The 22,227-nt window shown below is 39.6% G+C and overlaps 1 protein-coding gene across 9 annotated transcripts in view; it reads left to right on the plus strand.

The window, feature by feature from the left end:
- The first annotated feature begins 884 nt into the window (after positions 1-884).
- Positions 885-22,227, plus strand: part of CCDC171 (coiled-coil domain containing 171) — a 299,366-nt gene continuing 278,023 nt past the window's right edge. For 5 of the 9 annotated variants that reach the window (XR_002823592.1, XM_023728627.1, XM_023728629.1 and 2 more), the window contains exons 1-5: positions 885-1,098; positions 2,394-2,443; positions 3,809-3,964; positions 9,196-9,331; positions 18,885-19,059. Coding sequence is in view for 7 of the 9 variants with exons in the window: in XM_023728627.1 (XP_023584395.1) it covers positions 3,921-3,964; positions 9,196-9,331; positions 18,885-19,059 (355 nt within the window). In the remaining 2 variants the exon portion in view is untranslated. Of the gene's footprint in view, positions 1,099-2,393; positions 2,444-3,808; positions 3,965-9,195; positions 9,332-18,884; positions 19,060-22,227 lie in introns of those variants that run through there. The other 4 variants (XM_023728633.1, XM_023728634.1, XM_023728631.1 and 1 more) reach the window with 3 other exon arrangements.

A 22,227-nucleotide genomic window follows, 5' to 3' on the forward strand; every position in this document is an offset into this window, starting at 1 on the left:
GCTTTTCTTAGAGTACACGCTAAGGCTCCAAGGACTTTTTCAGAAGGTACTTCGTTATGTAATATTGATAATGAAAAGCGCTGCTATGGCATCGCGGACAGACGCGCGTTCTCCAGGCGTATTTACTGTCCTAAATCAGATACAATGGTGGAAGGGAAGGGACAAGAAGCGTCGTGCAGGCGAAGAGAGGTTTGTTGTTAAGTGCCGTGGAGTCGATTTCTCTTAGTGACCCCATGTGACCGAGCAGAACCATAGGGTTTCCTAGGCTGTGATCTTTACGGGAGCAGATCGCCAGGTCTTTCTCCCGCGGAGCCACTGGTGGGTTCCAACCGTGTTGGAACTCCTTGAAAAGCAGTCTACACAAGGGGAAACCAACCACTCCTGCAGAAGCGGAGCCCTGAGAATTTCCCCCTGGGCCCTGGCACCAGCCCGCAAATGCAAAGGGGCAGCTCTGGGCCTAAGGATCAGTAAGGGAGCTTGTTTAAAAATGCAGCACCTGGGAGCCGACCTCTCAGAGTCGAGGGTAGGGGGGTTAGGTTCCTGAAAACCTGCATTTTCAGTCTGCTCTCTGGGGATTCTGATAATGGCCCTCATGCAGAGAACGCCAAGCTGGAACTGGGACAGCGGTGTTCTTGCGCCCGGCAGTGGAACGCCTGCTACAGGACCACGCGCGGCCGCGAGTGCGCGGCTCCCCAGCAACGGCGCATGCGCCAGCTCCCCTCTCGGCGAAGCCGCGCTGGCTCGCGGGCCCGCTCTTCCAATCGGAGCCCGGCATTCTTGGAGCGCGTATCCTGGAGCTGGGGTCTGCGGACGGCGGGAGGAAAGGGGCGGGTCGGGGCGGGCCCGGGAGGCCTGCGAAGGTCTGCGAGAGAGGCCGAGCCTTCCCAGCCTCCGGAAGTGGCCGTTGTAAACTTCAGTTGTTTGGGGCTTGCCCCCTTCAGTCGTCTTTTGCTACTTGTCCTCCTTCCCCGGGTCCTAGAGTCCGTCGGGTTCCAACAGTTTTTGCTCTTTTCTCCGCGGGCTAGCCTCCCACCTCGGGGACTCGAAGCTGCGCCGGGGGTCTGGGATACGCGGTCTGGAGCACAAGAGACCGCTGAGGTAACCGCGGGCTGTGGGGGCTTTAGGTGAATGACTTGGGCGGGGAAGTGCTGAGAGGCACGGGATTGGGGGCGGCGGTGAGTTATGGGAGCCCCGAGTTATTTCGGGGTGCCCTGGAGCGGTTCTTGTCGCCTCTGGGGACACGCCTCCAGCTCCCAGGGCTGGGCCTCTCCGCCCACCTGGAGGGAGATCTCCTGGAGCATCGTAGTCAGACACCGCGGCCGCAGCACCTCGGGGACTGAGTCGGAACCAGAGGACAGGACCCAGAGGGCCCGAGCTGCGCGCTCTCTATCTAGGTTTTCAACTCCGGGCTGCGAGGCTCTTTCCCTCCCGAGAATCTGTGAGCCCCTCGAGGCCAAAACCACGTCGTTTTCGTCCTCCTTTCTTTCTTTCTTTTTTTTTGAGTTTGATCTGTTGTCTTCTGCAGCTTCTACTGCCTTGCTCTCCAGGACTTCTAAGAGACTTAGAAAAGTCTGCTGTGCGTTTTTCCGAGGCTGTAAATTTTCTGCAGAAATGGACAGCTCTTACTGAATGTTCTTTATTCTGTTATGATATTTATCCTAAATACATCCATGTTTATTGATTTAAGAGGATTTCACATATCCTGCATAAGTTCACTTGAGAAGCTATTTCAGTTGGGTGGCCAACTCTTTCAGATACCTTCCACATGGGTGTTTTATAGCTGTTCTCATAACGTTTTGTCACTTGTTTTATTTAACAGTTGGTGCCTAGTAACAGCAAAACAGTCAGTGGTAGTGCAGGAAGTGAACTGGTTTCCCATGAAATACAGGAGAAGCAAAGGCAGTGCAGCCTGCAAGGAGGAAGGATGAAGGGAATAGCCAGGAGCTTTGAACATCTAACCTTTCTAAGTGTTAGCTTCTTTATCTGCCAGATAAAAGAGGATGGACTTGGTTCTATTTAATTTTATATATATATATAGATGCTATGATTCTATGTTACAGCTCTTTGTCTTCTTTTGATGAAAGAGCCAAACACCCCTGTTAACTCTGCTGACACCTCCAACACAAGTGTGGTTGTTATTGAAGGCAGCACTGTGTTGTGAAAAGAGGATGGAGTTTAGAATTCTAACTAAATATCTTTATACAAGTTATTCAACCTGTCCAAGCCTCAGTTTTCTCATCTGTGAAATATGTATAATAATCTCATAAGGTTTTGGGGAGGATTAAATGAGATCATGTATGCCTAGCCTAGTATCTCGCGCACAGTAAGCACTCAATAATAGTAGTTTCTGTCTTTTCATCCCCCCTCCTTCCCTTTTGTCCTGATTTTTGCAGACACACTGAGAGACGAGTACTTTCTGGATGGTCCACTGAAGGATCCAGATGTGAGTATAAAATGATTATGGATGAGGTATCTGGTCAGGTGGTAGGAAAACTGTACCATCATTGGCTCTGAAATCCAAAGAAGTTGTCTTTCTGGCTGGTACTTCCTCTCAGAATGTCCAGATCATTGCCAGTGTAAATGCCAAATACTCTCCTTTTCTTGATTTCTTCCTCTTCTATCCCTTGGGAGATAGAAAATTTGAAAGTTACCATAGGGTCTTCTGTTTGGTACTTTGATTGCAACATTACATTAAAAATACTTCATAAAAAGCTTTGAGGACCTAATGTCCCTGGACTTCCCTTTCTTTCAAACTGAATTGTATGCCATAGAGATTGGCCCTACATACTGCTTTTCTAAGTTTAAGAATAGTTTGTCACTATTTTATTTTTTGAAGGAGTCCCTGGTTGGTACAACAGTTAAGCTCTTGACTATTAGGTGAAAGGTTGATGGTTTGAACCCACCCAGAGGTGCCTCAGAAGACAGGCCTGCCAATCTGCTTTTGAAAGGTCACAGCTGTAAAAACTCTGTGAAGCAGTTTTGTTCTGCACACGTGGGGTCTGCATGAGCCGGAATTGACTCAACAGCAACAACAACATCATTTTATTTTTGTGATTTTTTTCTTCTTTTGAAAATTTAATAATATAATCATTACCTTGTTCTTATAAGAAGGAACATATTTTTTTTAACATTTTGTCATTTTTTTCGCAATCCATTTTAGAAGTAATAAGACCACTTTTTAAATGTAAGCATTACATGTTTTTGGAGCCCTGGTGGTGTAGTGCTTAAGAGCTTGGCTGGTAACCCAAAGGTCGGCAATCTGAATCCACCAGCCACTCCTTGGAAACCCTATGGAGCAGTTCTGCTGTGTCCTATAGGGTCACTATGAGTCGGGATCAACTTGACGACAACGGGTTTAGTTTTTTTTTTTGTTTATTACATGTTTTTACACAATAATTTAAAAATTACAAATAAACTCTTCCCCTCCCCGGACACCGTAGTGAAGTCACTCTTGAGGTTCACCATTCAGCCGAAGATTAGACAGGCCCATAAAACAAAACTAGACTAAATGGGTACACCAGCCCAGGGGCAATGATGAGAAGTCGGGAGAGGACAGGAAAGCTGGTAATGGGGAGCCCAAGGTCGAGTAGGGGACCTTGACATGTCATGGGGTTGGCAACCAATGTCACAAAACAGTATATGTATTAATTGTTTAATGAGAAAATAGTTTGCTCGTAAACTTTCCTCTAAAGTACAATGAAAAAAATTTTTAAAAAATTACAAATAAACCAAGGAACAAATGAAAAATCACTCACAATCTCAGGACTCAAATATATAACCACTGTTAAATTGTTTACTATTTTAACAGACTTCAGTCCATCTTTAACCTGCAAGACACAGACGTCTTGGACAATTTTAACCATCAGTAACGAAGTGTATCGTTAAGAAACGGGTGTTTTGAAAGAGTTGGACGACTTATCATGAACTTAAGTCCTTCAAGTAATTCCACTGGTGAAATCCAAAGGTAAGCCTCCAGACTTACCTAAGTGGGTGATAGGGCTGATAGTAAGAATTCTTATGGGATGGTAAGAGAAGTAGAAATTTAATGGGGCTGGGGCAGGAATAATGCCTCATCGGAGATGGAACTGGATCTAGAGACTTTGTGGGGCTCTTTGTGCTTCTTGGTTAACTTGGAGCACAAAAGTCCGTGTATCTGTTCTTGTCACTAGAGACTGGCTTTTTCATCTCTGCCACTGTAAATCTTTTCCCATATTGCTGCCTATTCACGTTTCTGTTGGTCATTACTTTGGCTTGCCATAATCTCTTTGGCTCTAATTCCTCTTCTTTCCTGCTTGCCTCAACTCTAATTCATGGCTTCTGTTTAAGCTTTCTTTTAGTTTGCTAACTGCTCTTTTAGGTGGTATCTCTCAGTTTACATTCCAAGAGGGAGCATCTAATTGCTATTGCTCATCTTTTTGGGCCATTTATTTTTGCTTTTGGGTGAGGTGCCTACCTTTGGTTCAGTCACCACTGGTGGGTGGAGTCCATGATATAAAACTGGGTCATTTAGGAGAGTGCATCTCAAAGTGTGGTTTACAAAGAAATAAGTACATAAATTGAACCTAAGTATTTAGAGACTTTTATATTCCTGTAACAGAATCATTTTACATCTGTTAATGTAATAATAAAGCATTTGAGCTGGTATTTTAAATTCATGTTTTAGTAATCCATTTTTATTATATTTTACGAAAGCATCATTGGGAATAGGGTCGCTGTGAGTTGGAATTAACTCAACAGCAGTGGGTTTGGTTTTTGGTTTTGTATAGTTTTAGAAGCACTGATCTAGGCTGCCTTTTCAGTAATGATCTGTGGGTGGACAAGTACCATGACTAATATGTACTTCACCTATAAATAGAATTTGCTAAATAAACCTTTTCCACCTTCTTTAGAAGCTATCTTAATTCTTTCTGGAGCAAGGTAGGGAAGAAATAAATAAAATTAAGTTGTTTTTTTTTTGTTATAATTTCCTCTTAAAGGTGCATAACCCTTTTCTTTCAGATGTTTGAAAGGGGCAGAGGGAGGCCTCGTCAGCTTGGCCTCCTCTATCACCTTGAAGAATATAGTTCGAAACCTGCTGAGTAGAGGATCCTCAAGATTTCTTCTTGCTCTGACATATACTATATGTGTTGTTGTTAGGTACCATCCAGTCAGTTCTGACTCGTAGCAACCCTGTGTATAACAGAAAGAAACACTACCCGGTCCTATGCCATCCTCACAATTGTTGCTATGTTTGAGCCCATTGTTGCAGCCACTGTGTCAGTCCATCTCATCTGGGGTCTTCCTCTTTTTCACCAGTCCTCTATTTTACCAAGCGTGATGTCCTTTTCCAGGGACTGGTCCCTCCTGATAACATGTCCAAAGTACCTGAGGCAAAGTCTCTCCATCCTTGCTTCTAAGGAACATTCTGGCTGTACTTCTTCCAAAGACAGATTTGCTCGTTCTTCTGGCAGTCCATGGTATATTCAGTATTTTTTGCCAATACTATAATTCAAAGGCATCTATTCTATATGTGTGTATATATATATTTTTCTTTTAAATACAAATAATACATGTGTTTTTAGAAACGTTAAAAAATACAGACGAACAAAACAAAACCTTTTATAATCTTATCACTTAACTACTGATAACATTTAGGTATATATTTGTCCAGGGTTTTTCTTATGAAAATAGCAATATGTAAGTATATTTTAAGTAAAAGAGTTGAATAGAAGATTTCAAAAAGCGACTCAAGAAGACAAAGTAAAGTATTATAATGACATGTGCAAAGACCTGGAGTTAGAAAACCAGAAGGGAAGAACATGCTTGGCATTTCTCAAGCTGAAAGAACTGAAGAAAAAATTCAAGCCTCGAGTTGCAATATTGAAGGATTCTATGGAGAAAATATTAAATGATGCAGGAAGCATCAAAAGAAGATGGAAGGAATACAGAGCCACTGTACCTAAAAGAATTGGTCAGCATTCAGCCATTTCAGGAGGTAGCATATGATCAAGAACTGATGGTACTGAAGGAAGAGGTCCAAGCTGCACTGAAGACGTGGATGAAAACAAGGCTCCAGCAATTGATGGAATACCAACTGAGATGTTTCAACAAACAGATGCAGCACTGGAAGTGCTCAGTTGTCTATGCCAAGAAACTTGGAAGACAGCTACCTTGCCAACCGACTGGAAGAGATCCATATTTGTGCCCATTCCAAAGAAAGGTGATCGAGCAGAATGCAGAAATTATTGAATAATATCGTTAATATCACATGCAAGTAAAATTTTGTTGAAGATCATTCAAAAGCGGTTACAAGAGTACGTAGACAGGGAACTGCCAGAAATTCAAGCCGGATTCAGAAACAGATGTGGAAGGAGGAATATCATTGCCGATATCAGATGGATCTTGACTGAAGGCAGAGAATACCGGAAAGATATTTAGCTGTATTTTATTGACTATCCAAAGGCATTGGATTTGTGGATCATAACAAATTATGAATAACATTGTGAAGAATGGAAATTCCAGGCAATTGTGCTCATGAGGAACCTGTCCACAGACCAAGAGGCAGACATTCAAACAGAGCAAGGAGATACTGTGTGGTTTAAAGTTGGGACAGATGTGCATCAGGGTTGTATCCTTTCACCATACTTATTCAATCTGTATGCTGAGCAACTAATTCAAGAAGCTGGACTATATGAAGAAGAAAAACATGGCATCAGGATTGGAGGAAGACTCATTAACAGCCTGCGATATGCAGATGATACAACCTTGCTTGCTGAAACTAAAGAGGACTTGAAGCACTTACTGATGAAGATCAGAGACCGTAGCCTTCAGTATGGATTGCACCTCAACATAAAGAAAACAAAAATCCTCACAACTGGACCAATATGCAACATGATGGTAAATGGAGAAAATGTTGAAGTTGTCAGGAATTTCATTTTGCTTGGATCCACAATCAATGCCCATGGAAGCAACAGTCAAGAAATCAAGTGACTTACTGCATTGGGCAAATCTGCTGCAAGAGATCTCTTTAAAGTGTTAAAAAGCAAAGATGGCACTTTAAGGACTAGGGTGTACCTGACCCAAGCCGTATACATGTGAAAGCTGGACAATGAATAAGGAAGACTGAAGAAGAGTTGATGCCTTTGAATTATGGTGTTGGCGAAGAATATTGAATATACCATGGACTGCCAGAAGAATGAAGAAATCTGTCTTGGAAGAAGTACAGCCAGAATACTCCTTAAAAGCAAGAATGGCAAGATTTTATCTCACATACTTTGAATATGTTATCAGGAGGGACTAGCCCCTGGGATCATGCTTCGTAAATAGAGGGTCAGCAAAAAAGAGGAAGACCCTCACTGAGATAGACTGACACAGTGGCTGCAACAATGGAATCAAAAATAATAATTGTGAGGATGGCACAGAACTGGACAGTGTTTCGTTCTTTTGTACATAGGGTCACTATGAGTTGGAATTGACTCAACAGCACCTAACAACAAGTTTAAAAATTAGAGTAATATGTCACATTAGTTAGTATCCTGCTTTTTTTTGAGGTTTATTATGTTGTAGCTTGTATCAGTACTTTGTTTCTTTTTATTGCTGAATAGTATTCCATTGTATAGGTACATCACATTTTGTTTACCCATTCACCAGTTGATAGACATTTCGTTGGTTTCTATTTTTTGGCTATTATTAAAAATGCTATGAATATTTGCATGTCAGTTTTTGTGTAGATGTTATGTTTTCATTTCTCTTGGGTAGATTACTAGGAGTAACACTGCTGTAAATTTATGTTAAAATTTTTAAGAAACTCCCAAATTGTATTCTAAAGTGGCTGGATCATTTTTCATTCCCACCTAAATGTATGAGAGTGCTAGTTTCTTCACATCCTTACCAATACTTGTTATTGCTTGAAGATTAAATAAGTAAAATGCTTTAGAACAGTGCTTGCAAAATAATAAGGCTATTTTTTGTTATGTATTTTCATTTTCTCATTCCGCAACTCTTTTTATTTAGCTGTTGAACCTTGGACAGGTCTCTGATTTTTTCATATTTCTATTTTTCGTCTTTCTCTCTTCTTTACTTTCTGGGAGGTTTTTCTTTACTTATTTAGGTTTTCATTTCTTCTCTTTTTTGTGTTTTTTTTTTTTATTTCCAAGAGTTTTTTTGGTTGTTGTTTTTCTCTGAATATTTCATTTTTAAAAAAATTTTATTTGTTTTGTTGTTATTGAGTATACAGCAAAGCACATACCAATTCAGCAGTTTCTGCAAGTACTGTTTAGTGACAGTGATTACATTCTTCGAGTTGTACAACCATTCTCTCCCTCCTTTTCTGAGTTGTTTCTCCCCCGTTAACATAAATTCATTGCCCCCTAAGGTTCCTCTCGAATCTTTCAAGTTTATTGTCAATTTGATCCCATATAGGTATTCTCAAAAAAGCATAATGCTGAAGGCAGACATTTTTTACTACTTAAGCTACACTGTTGTTTGATTTTAAGAAGACTTCAGGGGATGTTTTTGGTTTGAGGTTTAGATATTATCTCAGCAATAGTTTCTAGGGGTTCACTGAAGATTTCATTTTTTTATGGCATCCAATTTTTGTTTTATGGATGTTATTATCTTCTATTTCTCTAAGGATATTAATGTTAATTTTCCTCTTTTTTCTAAAGTTATCTTCTTCCTGACTAGTTTTTGAGGTCCCCTTCCCCCGTTTGATTATCTTTGGTTTTAGTCTTTCATATTATATGCTTCTTAAATGTCTGGTGATCCTTTACTGTCTGCTCATATTTAATAGTAAAACCCAATGCTATCGAGTTGATTCTGACTCATAGCGACCCTATAGGAGAGAAGAACTCCCCCATAGGGTTTCCAAGGCTGTAATCTTTACGGAAATAGACTGCCACGTCTTTCTCCCACAGACTAGATGGGAGTACAAACCACCAACCTTTTGATTAACAACCAAGTGCTTAACCACTGCTCCACCAGGGCTCCTTATATTTAATAGTAGGAGCCTAAAAAGGATGATTGGAAGCTTTGTATGAGGCTTTGTGTTTGTGACATTCTCTGTAGGGTGATCTGGTTAGGCTGTTTTGCTGGAGAACCCCTAGCGTTACCCTTTTTAGTTCTTTTTCTGCCTTGCTGGTTAGATATATCAGAAATACTTTGAAATATACTTAATGAGAATTATGTTTTTTATTTCATTATGTTCTCATTTTATAGATCGAAGAGTGCTTCATCTGATGTAAAACAAATGCTTAAATGTGAATCAGACTTGGATATTACTGCTGATCTCAGGAAGAAACTCCATCGGGCTAAGAAAGAAAAATTAGAAATAACAACTAAGCACAATGCAGAGGTAGAATTTAATTTTCCCTCAAATTAAAAGTAGAGTTTGATTATGTTAGGTTTATTTCGTATTATAGACTCCACGTTTTGCCTTATCACCATACCATCCTTGTGCTTAAAAAAGGAAATAATAGTAAAGAAAACAGATGATTTTTTTGTACAATGGAATATGTGTAGGAGTAGTAAAGTAGGAATTAAATAAATTATGTTTATATGTTATCTTAGATTTCTTTTAATTATGGGTCCAACTTGATCATAAATATTAATTGGTAAATGTGTTTGGTGACTAAAGGGTTTGTAAATTACACATTTTTGAAATTGTAGCATAGGTTCCTTTCTAGCCTCAATCATGGAATAATCTCTTAAAATTTTTTTTTTTAATAATCTCTTTTTAAATAAGTAATTTGAGTATGGAATTTTTTCATCATAATGCAATTCATAAATTATCTTAATTTCTTTTTGTTTTATTACGTCATTATATCTTTTTGTTTACTAACGTATACGTGTGTATGTTTTTTCCATACGTATTTGCATATGTTCTAAGTATAGCAGTTATCTTTCCTCTAAGATAATTCATGAATTATATATTCATGTCTCTCTTGTGTGTTGTGTTCTTTCTTTTTCTCTACTTAAATCTTAATTATTGTTAAGATCAGATTAGTTGGCCTGGTAGAGTGGAAAGAATATATGGAGTTACACAGACCTGGACTCAATTTCTGGCCCTTCCATTTACAAGATATGTGACTTTGGGCTAGTTATTTATACTATAAATCATTGGCTTCTCGTTGTGAAATTCTGCTCCCAAAGGGTTGTTGTGATGATTAGTGAAACAAAGTTTGTAAGGTGTCTGTGCACTGTAATAATAACTATAATGTATTCAGTGTTAAGCATAAGCAATGTGTTTTCTTTCCCTTTTGCGAAGTTCTGATGCTGTCCTTTTGGGAAACCTTTTAAAGTCTCCCCGAATTAATCTAATTACTCCTTTCTTTGCTCTCCCATTAACACTTTGCTGTTATGGCTATTTTGGAACTAAAATACTTACTGCATGCTTATTTGCCCTTCTTTAGCCTGTAAGCTCCCTGAGAACTGAAAGCAGTGGCTGGGCTTGATTTGTTTTTGCATCCTTCACGTTGTTTGTTGGCACATAGTAGGCCTTCAGTGGCTGTGTGTTGAATAAAGGTATGATAAAGTGATTTTTTCTGGGTCTCTAAGAAATGAATATAAAAAACCCACTGCCATTGACTCAATCCCAACTCATAGCGACCCTATAGGACAGAGTAGAACTGTCTCATAGAGTTTCCAAGGAGCGTCTGGTGGATTCGAACTGCTGACCTTTTGGTTACCTGCTGAACGCTTAACTACTACATCACCAGGGTTTCTGAGAAATGAATATATGACAGTTTTATTTGTATTTTTTTAGTGATACTCAAGGTAATTTTTTAGTTGTAATTGAATTGCTGCTATTTTTATTACAATAACACATACTGAATATAAAGTGGTATTTGTTAAATGTATAATTGTTCATAAACTCTAAAACTCATTTTTTAAAACCAAATATACATTTCACTTGACAGTATTAGTGTCATGCTAATCATTGATCTATTAAATATATTCTCGCACATATTTGCAATTGTGATTAGATTTGTCTTAGTAGAACACACTATTATCTTTTATTTGATCAAAATGTCTTGATGTGTTCACATTAAATAGATAAGAAATTATCTCAGGGAAGAAAAAACAAGTTTCTCAAAATGGGCAATTACAATTGATTCAACTCCAGGTTTATATTACTAATAATTCTTTTTTTTTTTTTCAACATTTTATTGTGGTTTAGGTGAAAGTTTACAGAGCAAATTAGTTTCCCATTCAGCAGTCTATACATATTATGTTTCGTGATGTTAATTGTAATCCCCTCAATGTGACTGCACTCCACCCAGTTCCTCCCTGAGTTCCCTGTTTCCATTTGCACATCTTTCTTGCCCCTTCCTGCCTTCTGAACTTTGTTTTTGAGAAATGCTGCGCTTTTGGTCTAGTTTGGTTGATTGTTCTGAGGAGTGTGTTCCTCACGGATGTTATTGTTCACTTTATACGTCTGTCTATTGTCTGGTTGAAAGGTGATCTCTGGAGTGGGTTCAGTTCCAGGTTTAAAGCTTGTCTAAAGGCTATGGTTTCAGGGGTTCTACCAGTCTTTGTCAGACCAGTAAGGCTGGTCTTTTTTATTAATTAGAATTTTGTTCTACATTTTTCCCCATTCTGTCCAAGACCTTCTACTGTGATCCTGCTCAGAGTTGTCGGTATTGGTAGCTGGGCACCATCTAGTTCTTCTGGTCTCAGGCTAGTGGAGGCTGTGGTTCGTGTAGTCCGTTAGTCCTTTGGATGATTGTTTCCTTGAGACTTTAATTTTCTTCACTCTTGTTTGCTCCAGACAGGAAGAGACCAATAGCTGTATCTTAGATGGCCACTTGTAAGCTTTTAAGACCCCGTCACTACTCATCAAAATAGGATGTAGAACATTGTCTTTACGGACTATGTTATGCCAGTTGACCTAGATGTCCCCCAAAACTATGGTCCTAAGCCCACAAGCCCAGTGACTCTGTTCCTCGGAGTGTTTTACTATGGCTAGGAGGTTTTCATAACTGTGGCCCCTGCGTGCGCTACTATATACATGGATATATTTGCAGCACATACAAATACGTATGTTGAAATATTCTCTGCCAAACCTGTATACAGTATGCTCATGGGTGTACTCCCATATGCCATCCCACACTTGTGCAGCTTACATATCTACCATTGTACCCACTCGTAATTTATTGACTAATTCTTATTGTCTGAATTTTTGTATAGATAATTTTACTCATGTACTAATTTTTTTTTAGCTATATAATCTTCAAATATGCCCTTCACAGAGCAAGACAGAGAGAAATGAAACAATCTAAAAAAGACTGAGGCCGCATATTTGCCCTATCAGATAAACCTAATGCTAACATAAATCATGCTGGGTGATTGGTAAAAAATATATTTAACATGATTTCTCTGGGAATTGTATTGTTGTGGGTTCTTGGGCAAGTTCTGAGCCTCAGCTTGCTTTGAAAGTAATAGAACTACTAGATTCCTGTTGCTACTGTTGTCGTTAGGTGCTGTCGAGTCGGTTTTGACTCAGCGACTCTGTGTACAACAGAACGAAACACTGCCCAGTCCTGCACCATCCTCATAATCGTTATGTTTGAGCCCGTTGTTGCAGCCACTGTATCAATCCATCTTGTCGAGGGTCTTCCTCTTTTTTGTTGACCCTCTGTGTTACCAAGCATGATGTCCTTCTCCAGGGACTGGTCCCTTGTGTATGTCCAAAGTATGTGAGATGAGGTCTTGCCATCTTTGCAACCAAGGAGCATTCTGACTGTGTAATTCTTCCAAGGCAGATTTGTTCTCTTTCTTCTGGCAGTCCATGGTATATTTAATATTCATTGCCAACACCATAATTCAAAGGCACCAATTCTTCTTCAGTCTTCCTTATTCATTGTCCAGCTTTTGTATGCATATGAGGTGATTGAAAATACCATGGCTTGGGTTAGGCGCACCTTAGTCCTTAAAGTAACATATTTGCTTTTTAACACTTTAAAGATATCTTTTGCAGCAGATTTGCCCAATGCGGTGCATCGTTTGGTTTCTTACTGCTGCTCCCATGGGCGTTGATTGTGGATCCAAGTGAAATGAAATCCTTGACAACTTCAGTGTTTTCTCCATTTATCATGATGTTGCTCATTGGTCCAGTTGTGAGGATTTTTGTTCTCTTTGTGTTGAGGTATAATCCATACTGAAGGCTATGATCTTTGATCTTCATCAGTAAGTGCTTCAAGTCCTCTTCACTTTCAGCAAGCAAGTTTGTGTCATTTGCATATTGCAGGTTGTTAATTAGTCTTCTGCCACTCCTGATGCTGAGTTCTTCATGTAGTCCAACTTCTCGTATTATTTGCTTAGCATACAGATTGAATAAGTATGGTGAAAGGATACAATTCTGACGCACACCTGTCCTAATTTTAAACCACGGACTATCCCCTTGTTCTGTTCAAACGAGTGCCTCTTCGTCTATGTACAGGTTCCACATGAACACAATTAAGTGTTCTGGAATTCCCATGCCTTGAAATGTTATCCATAGTTTGTTATGATTCACACAGTCAAATGCCTTTGCATAGATGATAAAACACAGGTAAACATCTTTCTGGTATTCTCTGCTTTTAGTCAAGATCCATCTGACATCAGCAGTGGTATTTCTCATTCCATGTCCTCTTCTGAATCCAGCTTGAACTTCTGGCTGATCCCTGTCAATGTACTGCTGCAACTGTTTTTGAATAATCTTCAGCAACATTTTACTCACGTATGATATTAATGATACAGTTTGATAATTTCCTTATTCTGCTGGACCACTTTTCTTTGGAATGGACACAAATATAGATCTCTTCCAGTCGGTTGACCAGGTAGCTGTCTTCCAGATTTCTTGGCATAGAGGAGTGAGCACCTCGATTACTGCATCTGTTTGTTGTAACTGCTCAATTGGTATTCTGTCAATTCCTGGAGACTTGTTTTTTGCCAGTACCTTAGGTGCAGCTTGGACTTCTTCTTTCAGTACCATTGGTTCTTGATCATATGTTACTTCCTGAAATGTTTGAATGTTGACCAATTCTTTTTGGTACAGTGACTGTTTATTCCTTCCATCTTTTTTTGATGTTTCCTGCATTGTTCAATATTTTGCCGATAGAATCCTTCAATATTGCAACTCGAGGCTTGAATTTTTTCTTCAGTTCTTTCAGCTTGAGAAATGCCAAGCGTATTCTTCCCTTTTGGTTTTCTAACTCCAGGCCTTTGCACATTTCATTATAATACTTTGTCTTCCTGTGCCGCCCTTTGAAATCTGTTCGGCTGTTGGACTTGTTCGTTTCTTCCATTTGTTTTAGCTACTCTATATTCAAGAGCATGTTTCAGAGTCTCTTTTTTTCTGTCTTTTTAATGACCTCTTGCTTTCTTCATGTATGATATCCTTTATATCATCCCACAACTCATCTGCTCTTCCGTCATTGTTGTTCAACGCTTCAAATCGATTCTTGTTACTAGACAATTTAAAATTATATGCAAGATTTGCATTATATTTCTGTTATACTGTGCTGTTTTAGAAGGCTGCCCATCTACTTAATTTCTAGGTATACCATGATCAATTAAACATCACCACAAATACCTGGAGATCAAAATGCTATGATTACTACTGTACTCCTGCTGTCCATTATAGTAATTGTGCTCCCCATGTCTCTTAATGGTTAAGTGCTGCCACTTGGCCTTTGTCACTCTGGAATACTATCACTGCCATTGAAACTGGGGAGCCCAGCTCACTGGTGATATTTCCCATCATCGTGTTCACTGTCTACTATTATCTCTCACAATGATTATTGGCACATAGACATTGTAGACATTGTGAGGCTTTCAGTGGCTGTGTATCATGAATGCATGATAAAGTGATTTTTTTCAGGGTATCTAAAGGAACAGTGATATTGCTGATTAAAATAATAAGAAATGAATATGTGACAGTTTTATTTGTATTTTTTAGCGTATTGCCTACTCCAGTGCATTTTGCAGCATTTTAATGAGGAAAGTATTGTTCTTTGGGCCTTGGAATAGGGTATAGTTGGGGAAAAGGGAGGTGGTTTGCTCGTAATAAGACTGCTGTCATCTCCTTATGTTTCCATATTATGTAAGGAAAGTACTGGTATTTTGACCTTGTTAAATGGTTGTAGGCCAGATGTTGAATTGAATTGAATTTTAAGTTATCTATCCAAGGAAACTGTTGTTTTTGTTGTTAGTTGCTGTCATGGATTGAATTATGTCCCCCCAAAAATGTATGTGTCAGTTTGGCTGGGCCATGATTCCTGGTACTGTGTGATTTTCCTACGTGTTGTAAATCCTGCCTCTATGATGTTAATGAGGGAGAATGGGTGGCAGTTGTGTTAGTTAGGCAGGACTCAATTTACAAGACTGGATTGTGTCCTGAGGCAACCTCTTGAAATATAAAAGACAGAAGTGAGCTGTGAGACAGGGGGACCTCATACCATCAAGAAAGCAGTGCCAGGAGCAGAGCGCGTCCTTTGGACCGGGATCCCTGCGCCGAGAAGCTCCTATTCCGGGGGAACACTGATGAGAAGGCCGAGAGAGAGAGACAGCCTTCCCCTGGAGCTGACACCCTGAATTTGGACTTTTAGCCTACTTTACTGTAAGAAAATAAACTTCTCTTCATTAAAACCATCCACTTGTGGTATTTCTGTTATAGCAGCACTAGATGACTAAGACAGTTGCTGTCTAGTTGATTCTGACTCATGGCAACACTAGGTGTGTGGAGTAGACTGCACTCCATAGGGTTTTCAAGTCAGTGACCTTTCAGAAGCAGACCGCGAGGCTTTACTTCCGAGGTGCCTTTTGGTAGGTTTGAACCACCAACCTTTTGGTTAATTGTCCAGTGCTTCTGTTTGTGCTACCCAGGGACTCCTTAAGCAAACATTTACAGCTAGCTTATTAAATCCAAATCAATCCTACACTTGTTCTGCAGGTTCCTGCTAATACAATAGTAGCAAGATCATTCCATGGTTTTGCTGTGTAAGCTGTTTTCACCTGGGTAGACTATGTATTTCTCCTCCCGTGGCGTATTGAGATCTGAGTCTGTCTGTAGTGACAAAGAGTGGTAGAGATGGGTCTTACAAATTCTCTTGCAAGGCAGCTACTTCAGGCATGGTTCATTACTAAGTCTTGTAGCAAAGGAAGGGAAGTTAGTTCAGACAGAGAGGAGAGGCTGCTTTTGTTGGTAAAGGATGTTCAGGGAGGATTTAGGGGTTCAAGGTTTTCAGACTTGTCCAAGTCCAAAAGCCCTCACCCCTTGTCTTTCCTTCCTGCCTGATTCCCAGCTGATACCATCTTAACATTAGAAACTTGGTAAGGCTCTTCATTCAATTTGTATTCTAATTCTGCATTCCGCATAATTAAATTTTGGATCTGGTTCCTAGCCTTGTCTGCCCTGGGGCCATAAGAAATATGAGATTCTTTTCAGGTTGCTGTAGAAGCTCTCTGGTTTTCTGTTGTCTTGAGCTGAGATTCTACAGCCCTGAGATTATCATTTTGTTTTTGTAAAATCTCTGTTATAGTCAGATTTAGCCTTCCCACTCCGTAAGCCTTATGGTAAACACTACTGACATGATGGTCAAGTGCAGCAGTTACTTTATTTCCCAAAGGCTTGCCTTCAACTGGCATTTCATCCTAAACAATTGCACATGATAGCTTAAATAATTGTGATCTATTGTATGCCACAAACCACTAGTATTCCATTTCTGTCTGCAAGGAGGTCTTTACTCTTTTCACGCTCAAACAGTTTAGCCATCCAATATCAGAAACCCATCTTGAGACCATTTCTGATTTCAAGAGCAATATTAGTGTCGAGTCAGGAAAGTAGAAACCACTCTAAATCTTTCAACAGAGGGACGTTAACAGAGGGAATTGGTTACACAGGCAGTAGAAGAGCTGAACAGAGCCCTGTGGGTACAGTGGTTATGTGCTTAGCTGCTAACCGAAAGGTTGGTGGTTCGAACCCACCAGCTACTCTGTGGGAGACAGACGTGGCAGTCTGCTTCTGTAAAGATTACAGCTTTGGAAATGCTATAGGGCAGTTCTGCTTTCTCCTGTAGGGTTGCTATGAGTCAGAATCTACTCAGTGGCAGTGGGTTTAATGGGTAGAAGAGCTGAAAAGACGAATAGGGTATTTTAAGGCAATGCAGAAGGATCCCTGGTGGCACAATGGTTAAGTACTTGGCTGCAAACTGAAAAGTTGGCACTTTGAACTCACCCATCGGCTCTGCAGGAGAAATACCTGGTGATCTGTTCCCATGAGATTATAGGAAAACCCTATGGGCCAGTTCTGCTGTGTCACATGAGGTCACTATGAGTTGAACTAGACTCAGTGGCACCTAACAACAACAAGGCACCCCAGAGAGTAACAACATTAGGAAGGTGCTTCCACTTCTAAGGTTAATAAAAGCCAGAACCTTTTGGAGAGAGCTAGAGCAATGGAAGAAAGGACTATCTGGAAGGATTTGCAACCACAGAGAAAACAGATGCTCGAGGTAGAAATACCCTGGCTTCTTTTCTTCTCCGGCCTCAAGTATTCCACAAGTCTTTCCCATTGTCTAAACTTACTGAGAACCCAGTTGTTAAGGAAACCTGGGAGATATAGTTCCTGCAATACAGAATGACTGGCACATCTGGGAATGCCCAATGTTAACTTTATTCTTATTAGGGGAGAGGGAATGGGCACATGGGGTGAGAGTGAGGAGGATGGAGTGATTATGAAACAAACATTGGAGTTACTTTGGAATTTGTGATTATTGTAGTTATATGTTTTTTTAAAAAATCTAACTATTAACAGATATTTGTAATTTCTTATTTTGTAAGCACAAGTGTTTTGAAGACATTCGTTTACTAAAATTTTTAAGATTGGAAATGATTCTTTAATTTTAGGTTTTTTATATTGTGGTAAAATGCCATTTTAACCTTAACTATTTTTAAGTTCAAAGTGCCAACTTTACAACATAGTGACATTAATTACATTCACCACTATCAATTTCTAAAAAATTTTCATCACTCCAAACAGAAACTCAGTACCTCGTAAGTAATAACTCCTGACTTCCTCTTCCTACATGGCCCTGGTAACCACTAATAAACTTTGGTCTCTATATGTTTGCCTATTCTAGATATTTCATGTAAGTGGGATCATGAAGTATATGTCCTTCTGTGACTGGCTTATTTCACTCACCATACAATGTTTTTAAGGCTCATTCATGTTGTAGCATGTATTAGAACTTCATTTCTCTTTACGGCTCGATAATATTCCATTGTATGTATATACCACATTTTGTTATCCATTCGTCTGTTGATGAACAAACACTTCGGTTGTTTCCACTTTTTGGCTGTTGTGAATAGTGCTGCAGTGAACTTTGGTGTACAAGTATCTGTTTGAGTCCCTGCTTTCAAATCTTTGGGTATCTACCTAGGATTGAGATTGCTGGGTCAAGTGTTAGTTCTATGTTTAACTTTTTGAGGAACTGCCACACTGTTTTCCATGGTGATTGCATCATTGTATGTTTCCACCAGCAATGGATTAGTGTTCCAATTTCTCCACATCCTTGCCAACACTTGTTATTTTCTGATAATAGCCATCGTAGTGGGTATGATGTGGTAGGTATAACTATTTCTGATTAAAACTTTTGATTTCTCTTTATTTTTATAAGAAGTTCATCTAAGATTTTTTTTTTCTCTAGTGGATTCTGTCAAATAAGAAGATTGATGTGTGTCATTTGGTGAATGAGGCTAGTCCTTCTTTTCCAGTTTTCAGAAAGTATAAATTTATAAATTCTTGGCATATCTCGTAAATATTATGGAAACAAGTTTCTCTAAAAATTTAAATGTTGAATGCATGATATCATAATATTGGAGACATATTTTAATATTGGTTCCTGATATCAGAAATCTGTTTTTAGCTGGCAAGCTATGAGAGCCAGATTGCGAAGCTGCGATCCGAGGTTGAGAAAGGAGAGGCGTTGCGACAAAGTCTGGAATATGACCTGGCTGTTGCTAGAAAGGAAGCGGGTCTCGGGAGACGTGCTGCTGAAGCAAAATTAGCTGAGGCAGACAGGATCCAAGAAAAACTCTGTGGTAAGACTATTTCTATTTCTAATCATGTTTAGGCTTGTAACCTCCTTGTATATCATTGTCATTGTCGTGTGTACATTACTTACAGGGTCAGAGGTATGATTTTGATTCACTGACTAGCATTTGATGGACAGACGTTGCTTGGTGTGTAAAGTATTCTGGAAATTATATGGACATTTATATACTTTAGATTAATTTTTTCTAGAAGTTATGCAGGTATGGAAAAAAGGGATTCTAAATTCTGTTAATTACTACCCACCCAAGGTATATATATATATATATATTTATTGTGCTCTAAGTGAAAGTTTACAGTTCAAGTCAGTTTCTCATACAAAAATTTATACACCCATTGCTATGTAACCCTAGCTGTTCTCCTTATAATGTGACAGCACACTCCTGCCTTCCGCCTCGGATTTCCCGAGTCCATTCATCCAGCTCCTGTCCCCTTTGCCTTCTCATCTTGCCTTCAGATAGGAGCTGCCCATTTAGTGTCATGTATGTACTTGAGCTAAGAAGCACTCTCTTCACAGGTGTTATTTTATGTCCCATAGTCAAGTCTTATCTTTGAAGAGTTGGCCTCGGGGATGGTTTCAGTTTTGGGCTAACAGAGAGTCTGGGGGCCATGTCTTCCGGGGTTCCTCCAGTCTCAGTCAGACCATTAAGTCTAGTCTTTTTACTAGAATTTGAGTTCTGCACCCCACTTTTCTCCTGCTCCATCAGGGACTCTCTCTTGTATTCTGTGTCAGGGCGATCATTGGTGGTAGCCAGGCACCATCTAGTTCTTCTGGTCTCAGGCTGATGGAGTCTCTGGTTTATGTGGCCCTTTCTGTCTCTTGGGCTAATACTTTCCTTGTGTCTTTTGTGGTCTTCATTCTCCTTTACTCCAGGTGGTTGGGACCCACTGATGTATCTTAGAAGGCTGCTCACTAGCTTTTAAGACCCCAGACGCCACTCACCAAAGTGGGATGCAGAATATTTTCTTAAAAAACTTTGTTTTGCCAGTTGACCTGGATGTCCCCTGAAAGCATTGTCCCCAGACCCCCACCCCTGCTACTCTGTCCCTTGAAGTGTTTGGTTGTATTCAGGAAACTTGTTAGCTTTTGGTTTAGTCCAGTTGTGCTGACTTCCCCTGTAGTGTGTGTTGTCCGTCCCTTGACCTAAGATAATTCTTATCTACTATCTGGTTAGTGAATACCCCTCTCCCTCCCTCCCTACTTTTGTAACCATCAAAGAATGTTTTCTTCTGTGTTTAAACCATTTCTTGAGTTCTTATGATAGTGGTCTCATACAATATTTGTCCTTTTGGGACTGACTAATTTCACTCAGCATAATGCCTTTGAGATGCATACATGTTATGGGATGTTTTCTTTATCGTTGCATAATATTCCATTGTGTGAGTATGCCATAATTTGTTTATCCGTTCATCCTTTGATGGGCACCTAGTTTGTTTCCATCTTTTTGCTACTGTGAACAGTGCTGCAAGGAACATAGGTGTGCATGTATCTATTCGTGTGATGGCTCTTATTTCTCTAGGATATATTCCAAGGAGTGGGATTGCTGGATCATATGGTACTCTGATTTCAAGCTTTTTAAGGAAGTGCCAAATCAATTTCCAAAGTGGTTGTACCATTTTACATTCCCACGAACAGTGTATAAGTGTTTCAATCTCTCCACAACCTCCAACATGTATTATTTTGTGTTTTTTGGATTAATGCTAACCTTGTTGGGGTGAGATGGTATCTTATTGTAGTTTTAATTTGCGTTTCCCTAATGGCTAAAGATCGTGAGCATTTCCTCATGTATCTGGTAGCTGCCTGAATGTCTTCTTTGGTGAAGTGCCTGTTCATATTCTTTGCCCATTTTTTAATTGGATTACTTGTCTTTTTGTTGTTGAGGTTTTGCAGTATCTTGTAGATTTAAGGGATTAGACCCTGATTGGATTTGTCATAGCCAAAATCTTTTTCCCTGTCTATGGATTGTCTTTTTACTCTTTTGGTGGTCTTTTGATAAGCATAAGTGTTTGATTTTTAGGAGCGCCCAGTTATCTAGTTTCTCTTCCGGTGTTTGTGCATTGTTAGCAATGTTTTGTGTTCTGCTTATGCCATGTATTAGGACTCCTAGTGTTGTCCCTATTTTTTCTTCCATGATCTTTATCATGTTAGATTTTATATTTAGGTCTTTGATCCATTTTGAGTTAGTTTTTGTGCATGGTGTGAGGTATGGGTCTTGTTTCATCTTTTTGCAGATGGATATCCAGTTATGGCAGCACCATTTCTTAAAGAGATGATCTTTTCCCCAGTTAATGGACTTTGGGCCTTTGTCACATATCAACTGCTCATAGGTGGATGAATTTACGTCTGGGTTCTCAATTCTGTTCCATTGGTCTATGTATCCATTGTTGTACCAGTACCAGGCTGTTTTGACTACCGTAGCAGTATAATAGGTTCTAAAATCAGGTAGTGTGAAGCCTCCCACTTTGTTCATCTTCTTCAGTAATGCTTTACTTATCTGGGGCCTCTTCCCTTTCCATATGAAGTTGGTGATTTCTTTCTCCATCTTGTCAAAAAATGCCACTGGAATTTGAATTGAGATTGCATTGTATCTGTAGATCGCTTGGGTGGAATTGACATTTTCACAAAGTTGAGTCTTCCTATCCATGAGCACAGTATGTTTTTCCACTTATGCAGGTCTCTTTTGGTTTCTTGCAGTAGCATCTTGTATCTTTCTTTGTATAAGTCTTTTACATCTCTGGTTAGATTTACTCCTAAGTATTTTATCTTCTAGGTGGCTATTGTAAATGGTATTGATTTGGTGATTTCCTCTTCAAAGTTCTCTTTATTGGTGTAGAGGAATCCAGCTGATTTTTGTATGTTTATCTTCTATCCTGAAATTTTGCTGAAGTCTTCTATTAGTTCCAATAGTTTTCTTGTGGATTCTTTGGGGTTTTCTGTGTATAAGATCATATCATTTGCAGATAGAGATACTTTGACTTCTTCCTTACCAATCTGGATGCTCTTTATTTCTTTTTCTAGCCTAATGGCTCTGGCTAGGACCTCCAGCACAATGTTGAATAAGAGTGGTGATAAAGGGCATCTTTGTCTGGTTCCCATTCTCAGTGGGAATGCTTTCAGACCCTCTCCATTTAGGATGATGTTGGCTGTTGGCTTTGTA

Source organism: Trichechus manatus, unplaced genomic scaffold (assembly GCF_000243295.1).
Source record: "Trichechus manatus latirostris isolate Lorelei unplaced genomic scaffold, TriManLat1.0 scaffold00025, whole genome shotgun sequence".
In the NCBI taxonomy this organism is placed as follows: domain Eukaryota; kingdom Metazoa; phylum Chordata; class Mammalia; order Sirenia; family Trichechidae; genus Trichechus; species Trichechus manatus.